Genomic DNA, 18609 nt, shown 5'->3' with positions numbered 1-18609 from the left:
ATATATTAGAACTGTTTAAATGCACAATAATTTGAATGCATGTACAATGTTCCTTAATAAGTTTTTTGGACAACAAACTAAAAAACAAAACTTTTTGCTAAACATTTAAATTAATTTTAGTAAACAATGAAGATTAGTTTGATGAGTTAGTGTTTTTTGTTAACTAGTGTTTTTGAGCAACGCTTACTTTCATTGTTTTGTTTTTTTGGACATTTTGGTCAAATTAAACCCACTTTTTGAAAATTACACCTGTGCTTGTATTTTCATGTGGTCAGTCCCTTAAATGTAGCAATGCATGCATCGCATCAGCACATCAAGAACAGGAGAGCATTTTTTTTTGGGCAAAAATGACATCCGATATTTAAAATGAATCTATACATCTCACGTTTGACCTTCTAGAGGATGATTCTGGCTTATTTCACACCCCTGGTATAGACTGATTGTAGTTGTAGATTATATAAAAATGTAGCAGCTTGCAATAAATCAACTGGGATCCCAGACAAAAGTTGAAAAATGTGTTTAATAGAGACTCTGGTGCACTGAGGAAAGTGTTAAGTTACGCAAGCCCTGCATCTATGGCCGCTGATTCACCATCTGGACTGACTTTTTAAAGATAGTGGGGTTTATCACTATATGGGTTGCTCCTGATAGGGGTAACACTTCTGACACACCCACAAAAAAAAGGAAAGCTTACCTTAAAGCCCCATTGCCCACAACTGTGCCTTTTCATTAAAGCAGTTTGCTGTTTGTCCCTGAAAGATCAGCAAATGGTTGCGCACGTGTTTCAGATCGAAAGGGGCCCCGGTTCCTCCAAAAGCCACTCTGCAGTTCAAGCACCACTTCTGTCAGTCAAATGGAGCAGGTGGTGTGGCTGGATGAAAAGGTAGGGGAAGGAATAAGCCAGAAACTCACAGGGAGACTTCATTTTGTTTCTGTTATTCTGCTTAAATAATCTACATGTCTATTTTTACTTAATACCATTTAATAAGAGGTTGGCCTATACAGATAAGCACCTCAATTAAGCTTGCTGCCTCGAGGAGAATATCAAAGCCGCTAAAATAACAGCATGGCTAGAAAAGGAAAATGTATGCATGTAGTTTAATATTGCAAAATGTTATTTACTTTTTTTAAAAGTATTATAATTAATAGGACTGGTCAGTGATTAATAAGAATATCTTACACTCATATTCCCTACCTGTATAACCCCTGATTGTATCCAACTAGTGCAATTTTTCTCTGTCACCAGGTAGCCAATTACAGCCCCATGGAAATAAAGAAAGTGCCCTTTTAATACTATAAATTGATTAACAGAGCCATGATTAGTGTTTTAGTTGTAGGTAATCTGCACTCTGACTGCGTGTGCTAAAAAAATTCTTACATTCATATTTTGGAATACAGTGTAGTGAAAAAGTATTCGCCCACCCTTTATGACTTATTCGTTTTTTACATATTTGTTGCACTTACATTTTTCAGATCATAAAACAAATTTTAATATTTGATGAAGTAAATAGAAAATTTAGTTTTTAAATGATGATGTCATTTCTTACAGGAAAAAAGTTATCCAAACCTACCTGGTCCTGTGTGAAAAACGAAATCATAAATTAACTGTGATTAACTACCGAGTTCAGTTTCACGAGCCACACATCTTATTATTGTCAGACCTGCTGAATGAAGAAAATATTCTGTGAATTGATGACTCAAAAGATGAACTTTTTGGAAGGTTTTAGTCCAGTTACATGTGTTGTAAAACCAGTGTTGGGGAGTAACGGAATACATGTACCGCCGTTACGTATTTAAAATACAAAATATGAGTAACTGTATTCCGTTACAGTTACCGTTTAAAAAGGTGGTATTTAGAATACAGTTACTTTGTTGAAATAAATGGATTACACGGCGGTACTTCCCTGTTTCATATTGTGGCGGGTCAGGACTGTTTGGGTTTTGTTTGACAGCTACGTTCTGTTGTTCCAGGCGGCAGCGTTACGGTTGCCATGGTTACAGGGTGACGCTCTCTCTCTGCGTGTTTCCTGGGTGAGAGAGCGCCTGTTGTTGTTGTGCTAAGCTAACAGGCAGAATGCTACAGGTATAGCTCTAAAGAATGTAGCATCATAGGCAGTGTAGTCCGTGCTGCAGGGAGAATGGACTGCCATACACGTTATGTGTCTTTGAGTGAGGGAGGGAGAAAAAGGAAAAGTACGAGCTGTCATCGAGCAGAAACGGGAGCTGGAAGCATGTAAATATAATAATAACCACTGCAGCCAAGAAGAGAGCCTGACGAGCCCAGTTGTAAGTAAGCTATTAAGACTCGACTGTACACCGTGTTCGTGTTTTCCTCCAAAAACAATAAGTTCTGTTGGAGCAGCCTTTCAACGCCTCTCTCTGTCTCTCGCTAGCAAACTTGACCCAGACAACAAAGTAAAGCTAGTTTTCAGCTACGAGCCGTCACAGAACCCACCGTATTAGCCAGAGGTCCCTTTACTACGGTTCGGAGCCGCGGACCTTCAGTAACAGTAATAAATCACAGCAATAGTACATTCACGTAGTTGTAAACAGCATGATAATATATTAAGTAATCCAAAGTATTCAGAATACGTTACTCTCATTGAGTAACGTAACAGAATACGTTACAGAATACATTTTGGGGCATGTAATCTGTAATCTGTAATCTGTAGTGGAATACATTTTAAAAGTAACCTTCCCAACACTGTGTAAAACTTACACAGCATTTCAGAAAAAGATCATAGGAGCAGCCAATCATGGGGGTGGTAGTGTGATGGTCTGAGGCTGCTTTGCTGATTCAGGACCTGGATCACTAATTGAAGTTACCATGAATTCTGCTCTCTACCAGAAAATCCTGAGGAAGAACATCTGGCCGTCAGTTCGTGCCCTGACGCTGAAGTGTATTTGGGTTATGGAGCAGGACAATGACCCAAAATAAACTTTGGATGAATCAATAGAAATATAGTGAAGAAAATATGCGACTCGTGTTGGAAAACCCTCTAATGTGGTTCAGTTGAAACAATTCTGCAAAGAGGAACGGGCCAAAATTCGTCCACAGCAATGTGAAAGACTCATTGTCAGTTATCAGAAACGCTTGATTGCAGTTCTTGCTGCCAAGGGTGGCACAACCAGTTATTAGGTTTAGGGGGTAATTACCTTTTCAAACAGGCCCATGTAGGTTTGTATAACTTTTCCCCTTAATAAATGAAATCATAATTTAAAAACTGCATTTTGTATTTATTCGTATAATCTTTGTCTAAAAGTAAAATTAGTTTGACGATCTGAAACATTTAAATGTGACAAATATGCAAAAAGCTAAGAAATCAGGAAGGGTGCAAACACTTTTTCAGTGTACTGTAATTTCATGCATCAGAATTATTTACCACCATAGTTGGAGACTAGATGTGTATTTTGGAAATAACAGAATAAGTAATAAAGACACTCATTTAGGAGTATCACACTCCAACCATGTTATGTTACAGTCAAACCAGAGTAAACCAAGTGTTTTCGACTGCAGACCTTTAGTCTTCCTGCTTTTTTGTGAGTGTTAATCCTTTATTATGAAGGAAGAGTTTCAACTTCCTGTCACAGTCTGGCTAAGTTTGACTGACTTGTCGAAATTTCCAGTTTACAGACACAGGAACTTATCTGCTGTTCTCGGTCTGGTTTAGCTGGTTCTAAAAAGGTCCAAACATCAGATATGATAGGTGATAGACTCAAATAAAGTCTCCCAGAACACTGTGAGTCATGTCATCTGTCCAACAACACATGTACATACTTTTGTCTTCAGGAAATTAACTTTGTGTGCTATTAATACAATCAATACCATACAGTATTCCTGTCCTTGCTTCATCTAATAGCTGTGGATTCAAATATGTCTGTGGAAAAGTGATGTGTGTCAGTGTCCTTATTTGCAGGTAGAGTTAAAAATGTGTTCGTCTATCTTGATGCACCTTCCAGGCTGTAAACTGGCTTATGCAACGGGGGTATAACAGGCGGTTTGTGTGCTGTGTGCTCATTCAGTGCTGGGGTTTAAGTATTTAATTAGTACCAAAGCCAGCTCTGGCTAATCTTCTCAACACTGACTCAACATGTGACCTGGTGACTAATGTTAAGGCCAATCAATAGCCTGAGCAATTCAAACAAAGACAATGTCAGCTTTGACTCGCAGTAGGTATACATGCACGCGGTCCTATGCAATCGTTATGGTTTGAAGCAAAGTTTCTAGGTGGTTTCTACTAAACTGCTTTAAAACCAGTAAAAACACAGCCTCCAGATCATTCCTCCACAGTGTTTCCATGCCTTATAGAAACACTTTGAGCCCAGAGCGCGCAACCCAGCACACACCCTATGTTACACAGACACTGATTTAGGTTTGCGATTGTCCTCTCCAGCACAGTTTATCCTCATTGAGCGCTGCAGTCAGTGTCCTGCCTGCAAACAGGCCTACTCTACCCTCTGCAGATGAACAGATGAAGCTCTGGAAGTGGGACAGGGGCTATTTGGACAGGAATTAAGGGGTGTGTTAAATTTCTGCATGCATGATCAATGGGGTTGAATGGTGGGGTTGGTGGTGGGTGGGGGCTAACGCCAGGCAGAGGCAGAAACAGAAACAGAGGGGGAGAGAGAGAGCTAGCGAGCAATGGCTCACTAATGAGAGATGGACAGCGTGGATTGTATCTCATTACCAATCAACATAGCTTTGAGTTCTCCAGAGAGGGAAAATGCAAGCTCTAATGTGTGCTGCATGTGTTCCTTTTTGATAAACCCAGCTTGTGTGGTGGGGTATTAGTCACAGCGGTATCTGAGCTGCTGGAAATCCACACACAACTGCCCTCTGTCCGTTTTGGTGAGGAGTTTCCTCTGAATAGTACAATGGGACTTAATTACAGGTCACTGGCATGTCTCAGGGAGATAGAGGCAGCTCTGTTACCCTTCCAAATACAGTATAATGCCATCTTCCCAAGGGTGGGGTGGGGTAACAGGAGCTCAACACAAAAAGGTGCTGATAGGCCGAACCTGAGAATAGTATTAGGTGATCCAGGCAGAGAAAGTGAGCATTTTACAGTGTAAAGAGAAAAGAGGAAAGATAAAAGACTACATTAACTCTCAAAGGTTTTCTCCCATTCAGTTTGCCCTCTTTCCTTTCCAGTTCAGTTCCAACTTAGTCTTCCTGCCAACCTATGTTGTCAAAAAACAAGAGGGTGGATTAAAAAAAAAGAGAGGGAGAGAGCGGGAGAGACAGGGAGAAGGCAAATCTATGGAAACAATAATATTATTCGAATTCAACAGCCGAACAGTTTAAAGTTTAAACATTAGAGATGGGAACGGTGAACCACTTTCAAGTTGTCCAGTATACTGGAATCATATTTCTCCAAGCATATAAATTTCTTTATCAACGCACAGATGTCAAACTCAGCAGTGATGTCCAAGCCTTTGTCCATCTATAATTTCCACAAAGAAAACTGATCAAGAATTAATAAGGGACTCAATAAAGAATCAGATCTATAGTCAAAAATCAATAAGATTGTATTCATATCAGAAATGCAAAATGCAGCATTTGCATAGACCTACTATTTAAAAAAAATGTTTTGCATGCTTTGCATAGAATTTCAGCTTTCCAGCTGACGTCCACGTTTTCTTTGTTTCATTTCATAATGTGCTAAATATGCAAGCAGCCTGGTTTAGCAGCACTCTGCAGAGGTGCAGGGTTGCACTGTCGCGCTAAAATAATCACGATGGTTCAGTTGATGCTCTAAAAGCTGTAGATTTGTACACATCGTTCAGCATTAATGGTGCCCTCACAGGTGCTCTTGGTTACCTCATGCCATGTGCAGTCATGCGCTCCCTGTACTGAACTGCGCGCTGAAAACACACCAGGTGGTCTCTCTCCTCAGTTTTGAATTTCACAGCCCACAGGAAGGTTTTCCACTTCGCTTGAGGCTGTCTCAAAAGCAGCAAGGCCCAGAGAAGGCAGCAGTGTTTCTGGGTCTTGTTTTTAGATGCATGGCAGAGTTGAACTTTTATTTGAGGATGCATGATGACTGTGTTCACTGGCGGTGGTTTTCAGAAGTGTTTCTGAGCCCATGCAGTGATTTTTCACTACATAATTATGTCTATTTTAATCACAGACACTCGACATCAGTTTTTGTCTTTATGCACAAAGAATGCAGAGATTTTCCCAATTTCACTGAAGAGTTTAAAGTAAGTTGGATTATTACATAGTTAAAACACACGTGATATAAAACCCCTTCCCATATTTACTTCTACAAGATTCATCACTGCGGTGCTCTTTGGAAATTTTGCTAACTAACATAATTAAATGTAAGATATTAAAACAGGCATCTGGGGCTTTTTGCATTACACTTGTCCAATTTCTTGTTGCACTTTTCTTTAGCTCTTTCTGAGATGTGCTGCTGGAATCAGATTAGAAATAAGCACATATATTTCAAACAAGGGGAAAAAAAGAGAAAATCTTGCTCCTTTTTTTAAAGTTTAATTTGTGAAATAGTCACAAGTAGTCGATGATGTCCAAAGTGTTTAACTTTTGCACATTGATAAAAAAAAAGGGAAATGCACAGTGTTAGAGTACGACCTTAAAGCACTCTTTCAGTAAATGTGCCAACTTATTCCTTTCTTGTTCTTTGTCCTTTCTTGTCTTGAACTCATGTTCAAGACAAGAAAACACTCCACCAAGGCCCCTAACATGAAGCAACTTCCTGAAAGTCTAATGTAAAGATAACACAGCAGCGCCCTCTCCTGGCAGAAAAGACAAATCAAACTTTGTTCCTGCTTAGCTGATCTCCTGCTCATCTGTACATTATTATTTATTTATTTATTTATTTATTTTACATATGCATTAACAAATAAAATGTATGGAATAAGAAAAAATAAGAAAAAATAAGAAAGAAAAAAGCCCAAAACTATTTTTCCAAAATGTCCTTCCCGTGTGAGAAAAAGCTATACGTAAAAAGCTCCCAACTTTCCAAGTCATGTTTTCCCCCCACTGTCTTATCAGTTTTCTGAGAAGTAGACTGTGGACTCTGCCAGTGCAACACCCCTCATTTTTATTTATTGTTTTTAAGATGAACTTTGGTCCCTGCTGAGGACTGAGGGAGAAGGGACAAAGTTCACAGGGCGCACGTAAGGAGGAGGGGGTGAACAGGAGGAAGGTTAGATTAAACGAAAATTGACCTTTGAAAGCAAAAACAACAAGTGAAAAGCTAAAACCGGACAGCTCTGGACACATCGGGAGGATTCAGCAAAGGAAAATGAAAGTTTACTTTCTCATGAGCTGAAGAGGGACTGCAGATATAAAATAATGGGGCCTGGCGCTGGCTGTGTGGCTGTTGTTTGAGCGTGGTAGTGCACATGAGAGCAGTGTTTGTTTGCGAGGCAGTAGTGAGGTAAGACATAAGACTAATGGAGGTAGAGGAGAGGGCCGAGGCAGCCAAAGCGGGGCCGAGTCGTTTGACGGCCCTGCAGGAGCAGCTGATCTGGGCCCTGCTGGAATCTGGACTGTCCCGGGAGGTTCTGATCCAAGCCATGGGGGAACTGGAACGAAACAGGGCAAGCGCTGGCAACGAGAAGGGAGAAAGGGGGGATGGAGAGAGCTCAGAGGAGGGAGAAATGGATTTCCCACCACCTATATTCCGAGAACTGGAGAAGCTCCCTCCAGAGGAGGCGTCCAAACTGAGGACTGAAGTCGAGCACCTACTGCAGTAAGTAGATCCTGGCGCTTCTCTGGAAGCTTAATGGCAACAGCGACAGTCATCCTAATGTCTCGGTAACTGCTACTCTCACTCAGCAGCTTTTCCAGTAGGACCCGGTCGGATAAATTCTGAAAATTCACAACATCCTCGCCACCGCTTCTGATTCTCCTCCTCTTTGCGTTACCTCCCGTGTGTCCAAACCACACACTTGAGAGTCGAAGCAACACTTTACGCATTTACCCGTTAACGCCACTATTCCTATTGTCTTCTTGCACTCTGTCCCCATGTCTTTACCAAATCCTCCCTCCTTGCCATGCTTCTCTGACTCTCTCTCTGCAGTCTGGCTCTTGGGCGAATATAAAGAGGGTTCCTCCTTTGCTAGTTACTAATTACCCACCCTCATCATTATTCCCTGACCATTTCTTAATAAATAAGCCAAGAGCCTGAGGTGAAGATTAATAGAGCAGAGCTGGTCATGTGAGACCGTGTTTGCGCAACGCACGAGTGATTTTTGTCCGTTCGGTTTTAAGGCCTGATCCTGAAAATATGGAACAGACATATAAACATTGGAGATTATATCATAAACATTAAATGTTTAAAAAAAGTGGGGAAAAGCTCTCTCTAAATAGGATTGTTAAAAAAAAAAACAACTAATTTTTGCCCGATACCTTTACCAAAATGTTTGGAAGCTGTTTGAGACTTTCAAAATAATTTGGTGCGTCTTTAATGACGTTTCCAACTTGATAATTAGGAAGTGTTAAAATAGGCTTCATAAATCTTTTACATGTTTTCCCTTACAGTGATCTGAAAGGGCTGGACTTTGTTCCCCCGTGCTCTCTCTTATCTCTCTTTGTCAACAAACCTCTCTTTACTTCCCACTGTGTGGTCATATTTTACGTCCCTACTGATGTGACAAACTGCCTGGTTAGCACTTCTACATATACTGGTATCTGTTAAGGAAAAGTCCACTAAATAAAAATGCACAAAACTATAAGGTGGGTGGTTTTTAAGCTCAGGTGTCTGTCTGTCTGACAGTGAGGATCCCTGGCATGTTGCAAAAATGGTAAAAAGCTACATGCAGCAGCATAACCTACCTCAGCGGGAGGTGGTGGAGTCCACGGGACTCAACCAGTCTCACCTCTCCCAACACCTCAACAAAGGCACGCCCATGAAGAACCAAAAAAGAGCTGCTCTGTACACCTGGTATGTCAAGAAGCAGTGCGAGATCAGCCAGCGTGAGTACACAAGCCGTGCTGGAGCTCCAAGAGTGCAAAAATCAAAGAAAAAATGTGAGGTGTTTAAAAACAACAACAACAAAAAACCATGCTAACTTTTTAAATGTAGAATTTACCAATGCCAAACATGGCCTTGCGACTGTGAAGGACCAAGGGGAGGACACCAAGAAAGGACGGAGGAACAGGTTCAAGTGGGGTCCAGCATCCCTGCAGATCCTCTTCCACGCCTACGAACGACAGAAGAACCCGAGCAAGGAGGAAAGAGAGGGGCTGGTGGAGGAGTGCAACAGGTGAGATTTTGTGTTAATTTATCTTGTTTTTATACGGTTGCTGTGACACTTATCCAGACCCAAACTATATGTGAGAAACTTTAACATGATTGATCTAAATTCTTGGCATCTGATCATATATTTCTATAGATTTGTAACAATTAACACTTGTAGTAAAGAGAGTCTGATTTGCTCTTTCAGGGCAGAATGCCTCCAGAGGGGCGTGTCTCCCTCCCAGCTTGCTGGCCTCGGCTCTAACCTGGTCACTGAAGTCCGAGTGTACAACTGGTTCGCTAACCGTCGGAAAGAGGAGGCTTTTCGTCACAAACTGGCGCTCGACACACCTTTCTGCAGTCAGACTGCCTCATCCTCCAACGCCAACCTTCCACCCAGTCCCGAGCACGGTAATAACCCATCATGCATGGAAATTTGAGAGGGAAATCAGAACGGCTTAGAGACATGACTCTACTGGTTGTGCTGCTGGATGCTCATATTTACCTTTATTCTATTTAGACTTGGAGCAATCGCCCAAAGTCAGCTGTGATGTGTGTAAACCACGAACCTTAGAAACGTTCTGGGACTGACTGGATGATTGTTGTTTCCCCAGGTGTGAAATACAGCCAGCACATCCCATGCGACGCCGTGAGCTCAGCCAGAGGCAGCGGAGGGGAGAGAGTGGGGCGTCTCATGGTGAGTCCAGTCCAACTGGAGCCAAGCCACACACTCCTCGAGACCCATAACCCCAAGCTGGTGAGAGCTCGTGTCCGGATCCCTCGTGGTTCAATATGCTAAATTACCAGCTGCCCTAAACATGCCATCCTCTGGTTTCAGGTGTCCAGCGGTGGGCCACTACCCCCAGTAAGCACTCTAACCTCCCTGCACAGTCTGTCTGCCTCACCTGCATCCTCACAGAGCCTCATCATGGCCTCAGTGCCCAGCGTCATGAGTCTGGGGGAGTCCTCCCTTCTCATTGGTAACATTGGTTCAATTTTTTCCCATTTTGTAATAAGGGGAAAAATTCTCAGACCAACGTCAATGCTGTTTCACAGGTTTAGCCTCCACGCAACCTCAGACCGTGCCTGTCATAAACAACATGGGAGGCGGTTTCACAACCTTGCAGCCCATCTCGTTCCAGCAGCAGCTTCACGCCTCTCCCCAGCCGCCAATACCACAGCAGATTCAGAGTCACATGGCTGCCAGTCCGTTCATGGCAACCATGGCACAGCTGCCATGTCACAGTAAGACTGCAGTAACACGACGACTACAGCTCAACATGTCGTCCCCGAGTAAAGATTCATTCATCCGTTTGTCGTTCCAGTGTACAGCAAATCGGATTCGCCCCAGTACCACCCGTCCAGTTTGCTCTCGCAGGCCATGGTCATCGCAGACGGCAGCAGCCTGACCAGCCTCACTGCTGTCAGACAGGTACCGGGACAGACCAGAGCTCAGTCTGTTCAGAGCATCTAGTTTTAAAACCTAAATCATTGATTTTTGTTTCGGGCAGATTCTGACCATAGACCCTGAGGAGCAGGAAGACGCAGCTTTACAGGAAGACTCTCTAAACATGCAACCACACTCACCTGCACCAGGTACAGAGATGTAAACAGCATGCAAATGTAGGGACTGATAAATGGATAGATTGATGATATGATGTTGACAGGAAAGTTGGATATATTGCAGGAGACCAGAGCTCCGTCACCTGGATTCACCGACAATCAGGAGAAACGGTCCCACGAGTTAATCAAGGGTTCATATGAAAGGGTGATGTCAGCAGCGTCTGAGCAATCTGAAAGTTGCGTTTTACAAATCATGACTTCCACAAAAAATGATTCACTGGAATTAAGACTGATTTTACTGCTTTGTGCTATAAATCAGCAGATTATCAATTTTCTGCAGCATTCATCTGATCCTTTTAATAACAGTCGTATTTATGTTTATAGAGCTTTAATCACCATTTGATACCTTTCTCATTCCCGTCACAATGTGATGCAGTTTGCACTTCATTCGGTGGGTTTAATAAGGCACGGCTTAACACGCTGAACATTTAAAACTTATTCATCCAGCAGAATAAAAGATGCTGCGAATAAAAGCATCAGTAAAAATGTGAAACTGAAACTCAAAACAAAACCGGCTCCTGACAATTTCGGGTGCAGCTTGAGAGTAAAGACTAAATATAAAAACAGAATTCAACCTTAGTGGAAATTTGATATGAGGTCTTGAAAAATAAAATTGTTTAGCACCGACAGGAATAAAGTTGCATCTAAAAATCTATATTATTTATTCATTATTACTGATGCTCCATGAACTTGTTCATGCATGGAGATCTGCCTGATTCCAGGGATAGGGATGCTATTTTTGGGAGATTTGGTTGGTCAGGTGGTCCAGGTAAGGTTCACAGCATAAGATTAGATGAAACTTTATTAATCCCTTGGGTGGGTTACTTTGGGAAATTCAGTTTCCAGTAGCACAGCACCGTGTTGCGTGTTACAGATACAATAATGGGGAATGACAGTAAGGATATAAGCACAAGTTACCATGGCAACAAGTGAACCACATGCAGTACAGAACACCCAGACGCCAAAATCTGGCTTCATAGTACAGGCCTCAGGTGGAAGCAAACCAAGGCCATGAGTATTGGAGGTGGATTCAAGATGTTCGACCGTGCTGTAGACAGGAAGAGAAATGGATTAGGGGTGATCCTGAAGGAAGATTATGTGAAGAGTGTCAGACAGGCTCACGAGTTTGAAGCTGGATATCGAAGGGGTGATGCTAATGCTTTGGAGAAGATGGTGGAGTTGGTGTTAAGATTTTCATTGGGAGTGAGCAGGATGGACAAGATTAGACGCTGATTAGATGTTGAAGATGGAGCTGCGAGGGAGGAGGAAAAGACAAAGAGCACAAAGAAGGTTCATGGATGTAGTGAAGGAGGATGTGCAGAGAATTCAATTCAATTTTATTTATATAGCGCCAAATCACAACAAAAGTCGCCTCAAGGCGCTTCATAGATACAGAGAAAAACCCAACAATCATATGACCCCCTATGAGCAGCACTTTGGCGACAGTGGGAAGGAAAAACTCCCTTTTAACAGGAAGAAACCTCCGGCAGAACCAGGCTCAGGGAGGGGCGGGGCCATCTGCTGTGATTGGTTGGGGTGAGAGAAGGAAGACAGGATAAAGACATGCTGTGGAAGAGAGACAGAGGTTAATAACAGATATGATTCAATACAGAGAGGTCTGTTAATACATAGTGAGTGAGAAAGGTGACTGGAAAGGAAAAACTCAATGCATCATGGGAATCCCCCGGCAGCCTACGTCTATTGCAGCATAACTAAGGGAGGATTCAGGGTCACCTGGTCCAGCCCTAACTATATGCTTTAGCAAAAAGGAAAGTTTTAAGCCTAATCTTAAAAGTAGAGATAGTGTCTGTCTCCTGAATCCAAACTGGAAGCTTGTTCCACAGAAGAGGGGCCTGAAAAAGGGTTGGTGTGACAGAGGAGGGTGCTAGAGGTGAGATGGAGGCATATGATCTGCTGTAGAAACCCCTAAAAGGAGCAGCTGAGAGGAGACCATGAAAGCAGACGACTGGTTCAAACACTGCACAAAGACAAAAGCTGACATTTACCCATTACATGGTGCATAGAGCAAGGCTGGCTACGGCGCATAAGCCAACAGCGTGGTTAGCTAGTCCATCAGAGAGGTTTCATTATTTACTTCTTATCATGTGTACATCAATTGACTGATATCAGCAACTCTTTTACCTTCTACACCTTCACAGAAAAGAACCAAAGATAATAGACTCTCAGATGTCTTTGTAGCCTGATCCTCACAAATGTCCCAACACAAACACTGTTTTCAAACAATCTGAAGCCTCTTTTCTTTTTTAAATTAACAGTTTCATCCGAGAGCCTCGAGCTGTATCCTTCCTCTCAGGCGACAGAAAGGCATCAATCTCACCTCCTCTCACCGTCTCCGACAGAAATCAGCTCCTACATCCCTGCACAAATGGTTTCCACAGCACAGTGAAAGAGTCTCCTGACTGTCAGCTGGATTCAGGAGTGAATCGGGACGTATGCCATGTAAGCTTGGGGCCAGTACTACAAAGCAAGTTCAAAATACCCAAAATACTGGCTTCATCCACCCCAAGATCAGCATTCAGAATAAGTAGTCACCCGAAAGCTGTTTTGAACTTGATACCAGGGTCTTTCCAATCTAGATCTGACCAATCAGAAACGTGGACAAGCAGTGCAACTAATTTTACAAAAGATAAAACTACAGTAACAGAAATACGAGCAGGTGAGGTCTGCAGCGTAGGTTACCATGACGATGTACCAAAGTAAGAAGCGAGTCGCCTTCGTAACGCTGAAAACCCAGAGTTGCACCTGAGCGACGACACTGTTTGACTCGAACGTCAACAAACCGTCACCGAAACGAGGACACACAGAAAATTCACTCGACAAAGAAAATCAACGGAAGATTAACACTGACGTGTATTTTTTTATTCAAATATTTGTAAATGTTTTAGAATTTAAACAAAATGTAAACGGATCTGAAACTTTTTTTAACTCACTTTGAAATATTTTCACTTTTTTTTTTTTTTTACATCATTAATGACAAAGTAAAGACCAATTCCAGCTTTTGAATAAAAATATTTTAAATCTTTGAATTCCCCGTGGCAGAAAGTCATTTTTAAAAATAATTAAAATCAGTGCAATGCTTCTTCCTCTGCGTTTTCTTCTTGCCTCTTCTTCTTCTTTTTCCGTTTTACTTTGACTTGCATGTGTTCCTGCTCTGAGTTTGTGAGCTCACCATTACTCTGAGCATCAGGAGTAGAATCTGAGTCCACCTGTTCCCCACCCTCCTGATTCTTCTTCTTCTTCTTCTTCTTAATGCGGCTCTCTTCTCCTTCTGTATCTTTCTTCTTCGTCTTTGTCATTTTTACCGAGCAAGGAGACTCCATCGAAGGGGATGAGAGCACCAACGAGGGCAACAGATCTTTGACAGACACCGCTGCCTCTTTCAGCCTCATTTCCATCTCATCATCGCTGTCGCTGAAACGGGCAGAGAGAGGAGGAATGTCATACGGAGGGAAATAAAAATGAATCAATAACACAAGGAAGAAAACATTAATGGAGATGAAGAACCTTGAGCTGGGAGCAGGCCGACGCCTTACGGGGGCGGGAGGATCTTCAGCTTTCTTTCCAGGGACGGACGTAGAAAACAGACGAAATCCTAGAAGAAGAAAACTGTCAGGTTTAAAGAGATGAACACAAGTTCCCATAGAAACAAAATCTTCTTAAAGAGCCAGAAACTTTACCTTCATCCTCCTCCTCCTCCTCATCTTTGTTACATTTAGCTGGTTCTAAACAGGAAGAAGTTTGAGGCTTTATCTCTGAAATACAACTGACAGGCAAATATAATTAATAAGATAATCTTATGATTATCAATTATTATAAACAAAGGTTTTTTTTTTTTTTTTTTGTAGTCAGAGTCGTTACCTGTCAAGAAAGTGTCCTAACTTTCTGGCAACATGCGTCTGGAATCCTGGCGTGACCTGGAGCTCGTTGCCATCGTGTTCATGGTCAGCGACAACGAGACTGTTATACAAAAAACTTTATGAAGCTCAGTTTATTTCTGACATTGACATAAAAAAACAAAACAAAAAACAGATACCTCTGTACTTGCCTACTGAGATAAAGGATCTACAGCCTTTTGCAAAAGTTTCGAGCCTCTGACTCTGAACTCTTTTCTGCCCTTTCTTTCAGTTATCTGCAGGAATATTTCTCCAGGCTTCTTGGAGGACATTTAAAACTCTTTGGATGTTTCTGCAAGTTTTACTTCATTGCCAATTTTGACAAGATCCCCAACACCACTGCCCAAAACCCCCAAATCCTCTGTGTAGACACTCACTGCTGTACCTCTCTCCTGACCTCCTCCGTACATATTAACAACTATTTGAACAATAAAATTCAAATTTGGATTCTTCCCTCCATCAGATCTGTTGCCAACGATTTTCAGTCCAGTTCTTGTGTAATTTAGCGTGGGTTCTTGACAGCCACACTTCCACTGAGATCATTTGTTATAAGGCTTCATGAACAACAGATGGATCAACAGAGGGGCCAGATGCTCTCAGGTCAGGTCTTTGCTAAACGTTTTCCTGTTTTTAAGGGCATAACTTTCAGATACTGTTCATCTGTTGTAGATATTTTTAGTTCTCCATTTGTTTCATCGACTCGTATTTTTTAAAGACACACTTTGAACCATGCCAAGTTTTTGGCCAATAACTTTTTAGTAGGGATGCACCGATACCGATACTGATACTGGTATCGGGTCCGATACTGTAAAATGTGGTATCGGTTAACTCGTAAAAGTTAACCGATACCATGAACCGATACTAACTTATTTCATTAATCAGAGGGTGGATTGTCATTTTTGTTGTAGTTTTTTAGATTGGCCACTAGGGGGACATCCCGCGCTAAACAGGCACAGGGTTAGGCGAGTGAGACTGGCGGCTCCAGATAAAAAAGAGAAACTGGAGGCTGCTGTAGCTAGGCTAAACAAAATGTCAGCAGTGTGGAACAGCCAACTTTAACTCAGGTTTTGGAAAAGCGAAGAAAAATGTCAAGAGAAAATCCACGAGCAGTTAAAATAACAGAGGCTCGACTCATTTTATTTCTCTGGATGACCAGCCAATGCTGGTCGTGGAAAACATAGGATTGCACCGTCTTCTCAGCATACTCGAGCTGCGATATGAAATTCCCAGCCGCCCACACATCAGGGAGATAATGGTGCCAAAAGTTTCTAAAGAGGTAAAGACAAGCAGTGTGTGCGCGATGTCAGTCCTTGGTTTAACAGCATAGTGGACTGATGATCCACGGGCAGATGGGGAGTTCGTTCGTCAATGCCAAATACTTTCGTTATTTTGTTTGTTTGTTTATAATATGGACACTCTGCAATAATTTAAAAGTTTATTTTATTCTCAAACCTAATTTGTATTTTTTTTATTCCAAAAGTGTTTATTTATTATTCTGAAAGCTCGGGACAGTGCCAATAGTTCAGTGACATTTTGTTAAATTACAATGTGGAGACTCCGCAATAATTTAACAGAAGTGCTTATTTTTCACTTGAAATTTTTTTGTGGTCATTTTTATTAAGATATTATTTATTATCGGCAGAGAATAAAATAAAACCTGTCTTCCAATTCATTGCATTTGTGTGTGTGTGTGTGTGTGTGGTAGAAGTATCGGTTTTTGTACTCGGTATCGGCAAGTACTCAGATCCAAGTATCGGTATCGTATCGGTTTGAAAAAATTGGTATCGTTGCATCGCTACTTTTTAGTAATCACTTTGTTGGGGTAAAAATATTATTTTGTGTCTGCCAAACTGTTTTCTTGGGGATTTTTCATAGTTTCAACTAAAGAAATGGTAACAAGTAATGTGTTTTTGTGACAGGCTGCTATTAAAGTGCCTAAAGACACAATGTTGTGTTAATCAGTGTTAAGTGGCTCAACAAACAAACAAGGAAAGACAACATTCCTTTGAAAATGATCAGGCACAATGACTGAACTGAAAGTGAGTGAAAAAGTAGCCAATGTCCAAAGAAACACTGAAAGACCTTCTGAAAAGCCCGAAGAACTATTGCTCAAGACTACTTTAAACAATTCTAAGCAAAATATAAAGAAATCAAGGTTGGTTCGAGTTAAAAACATTAACTTGAACCAACAAATTATTACTACGCAATGCGAGATTAATTTGCAGAACAGATGGATAGTCATAGCTTACAAAAACTAATTTTACAACAACAGCGTGTTACATCTTTGTGGGTCAAACAACCAAATCTGGAAATACTCTAAACCTTTCATACATTTTCCCTCCTGTGCAATAGTGAAAGGAACAACAATGTATTCTGTTGGAAAATTGAAGCAGTTTTCACACTTTCACACTAAAAGAAGTAAATGGTTATTTTAAAAGGTAACACTTACCGCTTTGACTCTTTCACACTGGCATCCGCATCTTAAAACACAGAGAGTTAGCGTCTTTAACAGAGCTACACTGCAGCTGTGTTGATTTAGCAGCTCAGGGGCTAGCTAAAGCTGCGCTATGCTCTTAGAGTCTTACTGTAATGTTTATTTGTAACCAATTAAATAAATGTCATTAGAAAATGTTACTGACCGACAGCTCTTTATGCATGGACTATAAATATTGTGGAAACTTCTCCGGGGTACCTGTTGGGAACGACTAGCGGTGCACGTATGCTAGCTCGGCCCCTCGGTTCAAACAGAAGAGGCAAACACTAACCTTTGCTTTTGACAGCCTTCGTCTCCCAAACCGCCTCCTGACATCTTTTAAGTACTTCGTCGTCACTGCTGCTGGAGTCGTCCGAAACCCCAACCATCTTTTTAGCGGGGGCCGCCATGATGAAACACATGTGCAGCTACTAGTGTTGTGTTTTCAGCAGAGGATTCTGGGTAATGTATTTTGTTACCCAGGTGAGAAAAAAAAACCCAAAGCGTTCTCAGACTCATCACTACTTTCATTCCGTTTTAAGAAACGGTGGTAAATCAGGGTTAAATATTATTTTCAAATTACTTTTCAAATGGAAATCAGAGTTACATTTCTGGGTCCTGTTTTCTTCCTTTTTCCTAGAGTCACTATCAAAACTATTCAGTGGGTCATGGCATGTTTGGGGTTTTATGAGGTGTGTTTATTTGGGAATTCTGTGCAGACCCACATTAAGTAGGACACGTGGTCAGTCTAACTTGGACAGGTCTCACAAGCACATCACCTTGTACGCGTTTTGTTCAGCAAACTTACAATGTGATATTCAAGTTTCAAGGTGGAAAAACAACATCCCTTATAACTCATATATTATATATATATATATCATATATTGAGACTAAGAGAGAGACTAGTCTTGGCACACCTCAGAACAAATGTGAAAACATCACTTTACCCTGCAGGTTGCATATAACTTAATCATGTATCACGTAGCGGATAAATCGACAACATGATACAGAGTTTACTGCAATTTAGACAAAGCTGCTGCTTTAATTTCTCAAGTGCAATTAACACGACTCAGAAAGAGAAGCTCCAGGAAATGTCAGTAAGCATATCCACCATCAGTAATCTAGCATGGATTAGTGATAATCTGACAAGAGAGGTTGTGATATGTGAGACTGGGCAGTGCTGTGTCTGATTTGGTGATGTGCAGTATAGGAGCTCCACAGAGGACTTTGTCATCGCTCATATTTCAGACTTTCAGTACAACCCTGTGATGCCACCTACAAAGACTGTGCAGTGTTTAGCTCTCGTAGTGATGGCAGCAGGGGGGAGTAGCACAGAGCACTACTTGGTGATTTCATAGAGTGATCTGGGAGGAAATGTGTCCTGAATGTG

General features: G+C 41.6%; 2 protein-coding genes across 3 annotated transcripts; one reads left to right on the top strand and one right to left on the bottom strand.

The window, feature by feature from the left end:
• The first annotated feature begins 713 nt into the window (after positions 1 to 713).
• hnf1a (HNF1 homeobox a) lies at positions 714 to 13879 on the top strand. Of its 2 annotated transcripts, XM_085179362.1 has the most exons (11): positions 714 to 883; positions 6682 to 7721; positions 8748 to 8947; positions 9057 to 9237; positions 9418 to 9620; positions 9824 to 9966; positions 10048 to 10189; positions 10266 to 10454; positions 10535 to 10641; positions 10721 to 10805; positions 13109 to 13879. In XM_085179362.1, exons 2-11 carry the CDS (start codon positions 7423 to 7425, stop codon positions 13237 to 13239), a joined length of 1680 nt encoding a protein of 559 aa, XP_085035488.1. In that variant the 5' UTR covers positions 714 to 883; positions 6682 to 7422; the 3' UTR covers positions 13240 to 13879. The 2 variants fall into 2 exon arrangements, with proteins under 2 accessions (XP_085035488.1, XP_085035489.1); XM_085179363.1 differs by lacking the exon at positions 6682 to 7721.
• c12h12orf43 (chromosome 12 C12orf43 homolog) lies at positions 13698 to 18067 on the bottom strand. Its single transcript, XM_085179378.1, has 6 exons — positions 17512 to 18067; positions 17196 to 17226; positions 14712 to 14810; positions 14531 to 14616; positions 14358 to 14445; positions 13698 to 14264 (listed from the first exon to the last, which is right to left on the bottom strand). The coding sequence occupies exons 1-6, from the start codon at positions 17639 to 17641 to the stop codon at positions 13919 to 13921; spliced, it is 780 nt and encodes a 259-aa protein (XP_085035504.1). The 5' UTR covers positions 17642 to 18067; the 3' UTR covers positions 13698 to 13918.
• Between the last annotated feature and the right edge of the window lie 542 nt (positions 18068 to 18609).

The sequence above is a fragment of the Neolamprologus multifasciatus genome, chromosome 12, assembly GCF_963576455.1.
Source record: "Neolamprologus multifasciatus chromosome 12, fNeoMul1.2, whole genome shotgun sequence".
NCBI lineage: Eukaryota > Metazoa > Chordata > Actinopteri > Cichliformes > Cichlidae > Neolamprologus > Neolamprologus multifasciatus.
The sequence above is the reverse complement of the archived record's forward strand: the minus strand, read 5'-3'. Positions and strand labels throughout refer to the sequence as shown.

What these genes read in the sequence shown, in the direction of transcription:
- c12h12orf43 (XM_085179378.1), bottom strand. Translation starts at nt 17,641, where the DNA reads ATGTGTTTCATCATGGCGGCCCCCGCTAAAAAGATGGTTGGGGTTTCG. An exon ending in AGTGTGAAAGAGTCAAAGCG is followed by an intron (nt 14,811 to 17,195) that starts GTAAGTGTTACC and finishes TTTGTATAACAG; the next exon opens with TCTCGTTGTCGCTGACCATG. An exon ending in GGAGGAGGAGGAGGATGAAG is followed by an intron (nt 14,446 to 14,530) that starts GTAAAGTTTCTG and finishes TTCTTCTTCTAG; the next exon opens with GATTTCGTCTGTTTTCTACG.
- hnf1a (XM_085179362.1), top strand. Translation starts at nt 7,423, where the DNA reads ATGGAGGTAGAGGAGAGGGCCGAGGCAGCCAAAGCGGGGCCGAGTCGT. An exon ending in GAAGTCGAGCACCTACTGCA is followed by an intron (nt 7,722 to 8,747) that starts GTAAGTAGATCC and finishes TCTGTCTGACAG; the next exon opens with TGAGGATCCCTGGCATGTTG. An exon ending in AGACCCATAACCCCAAGCTG is followed by an intron (nt 9,967 to 10,047) that starts GTGAGAGCTCGT and finishes CTCTGGTTTCAG; the next exon opens with GTGTCCAGCGGTGGGCCACT.